The 2,599-nt window shown below is 59.3% G+C and overlaps 1 protein-coding gene across 1 annotated transcript; it reads left to right on the top strand.

Annotated features, from left to right (window-relative positions):
* Positions 1 to 578: 578 nt before the first annotated feature.
* LOC118011477 (DDB1- and CUL4-associated factor 12-like protein 2) lies at positions 579 to 2,047 on the top strand. Its single transcript, XM_035006308.1, has one exon. It carries the CDS (start codon positions 579 to 581, stop codon positions 1,968 to 1,970), a length of 1,392 nt encoding a protein of 463 aa, XP_034862199.1. The 3' UTR covers positions 1,971 to 2,047.
* The last annotated feature ends 552 nt before the right edge of the window (positions 2,048 to 2,599 follow it).

Raw genomic sequence — 2,599 nt, 5'->3', positions numbered from 1 at the left:
CAGCAAGTGCACATTTGTTTCTTCGTGCGGACAACTGTCCTGGTTCTTTCTAGCCTCGTGGTAGACTATATTTTAGATTTCATATTCTAAGTAGGGATTTTAAGAAGGCTGGTTGGCCGCTGTACTGAGAGCGGCGAAATATCCTGTGTCACTTAGTGGAAGTCCAGGACAGGAGCACATGGCCAACTTGGGGATCCTGGAGCGCAGGCCCTCAGTTTATCCCGGCCCCAGTGGTCCATCCCACCTCCCCAGCTTGGCGAGCGCTCCCTCCCACCGCGCTTGCTTGCTTCTTGCCCACGCCTTCCGCTGCCTCCGCCCCCTCACCCTGGGGCCCCCAGCTTAGTCCTAGCCCTGAGCTCACTTAGCCTCGGCCCTGCCTCTGCCCCCGCACTACGACTACGACCCCGTTCCACTTCCCTTCGCCTGCTGCCCTCGCCTTCTTCTCCGCCGCCGCGTCCGTTCTCGGTAGGCTCCACGCCCGCCTCCTGGCTCCTGAGAGCCCGCGGTTCCCGCTGCCGTCAGGGCCAACACGGGTGCCACGCGCCGCCGCCGCCGCGGCCACTCGCCCGCCGCCCACCATGGCCCCGCAGCAAACAGGTAGCAGGAAGCGGAAAGCGCCGGCGATCGAGGCGGGCGCCGCGAGCTCGTCGTCTCAGGGCTTGGCGGCGGCGGACGCGGAGGGGCCGCTGCTGCCCAAGAAACAGAAGCGGCCGGCGACGCGGCGCTCGCTGGTGCACTACCTGAAGGGCCGCGAGGTGGGCGCCTGGGGCGGCTCCGGGATCTCGGACTCCGAGGGCGAGCTGCGGGGCTATGCGGTGCAGAAGCTGCCCGAGCTGTTGAGGGAGCGCGAGCTGGCCCTGGGCACCCTCAACAAGGTGTTCGCGTCGCAGTGGCTGAACGCCAGGCAGGTGGTGTGTGGCACCAAGTGTAACACCCTCTTCGTGGTGGATGTGCACTCGGGCCAGATCACGCGCATCCCCCTGATGCGGGACCGGGGGCCCTGGTTGGCCCGGGCCCAGCCGACTTGCGGCATCCACGCCATCGAGCTGAATCCCTCCAAGACCCTTCTGGCCACTGGGGGTGAGAACCCCAACAGCCTGGCCGTCTACCAGCTGCCCACCCTGGACCCCGTGTGCCTGGGCGACCGCCATGGCCACAAGGACTGGATCTTCACCATCGCCTGGATGAGTGACACAGTGGCTGTGAGCGGCTCCCGCGACGGCACAGTGGCGCTGTGGCGGATGGATCCCGACATGTTCAGCGGCAGCATCGCCTGGCACAATGATGCGGGTCTTCCTGTGTACGCCCACATCCGTCCGAGGGACATGGAGACCATCCCCAGGTCCAGCACCAGCCCCAGTAACCGCAAGGTGCGGGCTCTGGCCTTCAGCGGCAAGAACCAGGAGCTGGGAGCGGTGTCCCTGGACGGCTACTTCCACCTGTGGAAAGCCCGAAGCACTCTGTCCAGGCTGCTCTCCATCAGGCTGCCCTACTGCCGAGAGAACGTGTGCCTGACCTACTGTGATGAGTTGTCCCTGTACGCGGTGGGCTCCCAGTCCCATGTCTCCTTCTTAGATCCGCGCCAACGTCAGCAGAATATCCGGCCCCTGTGCTCCCGAGAGGGCGGCACAGGTGTGCGCTCGCTGAGTTTCTACCAGCATATCATCACCGTGGGCACGGGCCATGGCTCCCTGCTCTTCTATGACATCCGCGCCCAGAAGTTCCTGGAGGAGAGGGCCTCAGCCAGCCCGGACTCCTCTCCCGGGCCCTCAGGAAGGAAGCTCAAGCTCACCTGTGGCAGGGGCTGGCTCAACCACGATGACCTGTGGGTGAACTACTTCGGTGGGATCGGCGAGTTCCCCAACGCTCTCTACACCCACTGCTACAACTGGCCTGAGATGAAGCTCTTCGTGGCTGGGGGACCTCTCCCTTCAGGCCTCCATGGGAACTACGCAGGCCTCTGGAGCTAAGGATGGCTCCTGTGTTCTCAAAGTGCCCAGATTTACCTTCCAGTCCCCTCTCACTTTCCTTCCTCACGCCGTGTTTGTGCTTTTTAACTCAGTGTGACGCTTGTCTTCCAGGTGGAAAATGCCCAACTTACCTGTCCGTAGTGTATGTGAGAGAGAGAGAGAGAGAGAGAGAGAGAGAGAGAGAGAGAAAGAAGAGAGAGGTATCCTTCAGGCAATCAAAACTTGGCTTTAATAATTTTTTACACCTCTCCAAGCCACCTTTTTTTTTTTTTTTTTTTTTTTTAAGAGAGAGAGAGAGCACAAGCAGGGGGAGCAGCAGACAGAGGGAGAAGCAGGCTCCCCGCTGAGCAAGGAGCCCTGATGCTGGACTGGATCCCACGACCCTGGGATCATGACCTGAGCAGAGGGCAGCTGCTTAACCAACTGAGCCACCCAGGTGTCCCTCCAAACCATCTTTTGAATTCATATTACAAAGAGTTTTAGCTAACTCTTACTTGTCTTCTTTGAGTTATATATTCTCTTTTTAATTCTATGCAGTCATGGTTTTAGAATTTTGTATATTTTCTTTATCCTGTTTTTTTTTCGTTAGCAGTATTGCAATAATATTGTCTTTAGTTATTTTCATTGCA

The sequence above is a fragment of the Mirounga leonina genome, unplaced genomic scaffold (assembly GCF_011800145.1).
Source record: "Mirounga leonina isolate KUSES-001 unplaced genomic scaffold, KU_Mleo_1.0 Mir_101664, whole genome shotgun sequence".
Taxonomy (NCBI): domain Eukaryota; kingdom Metazoa; phylum Chordata; class Mammalia; order Carnivora; family Phocidae; genus Mirounga; species Mirounga leonina.
The sequence above is the reverse complement of the archived record's forward strand: the minus strand, read 5'-3'. Positions and strand labels throughout refer to the sequence as shown.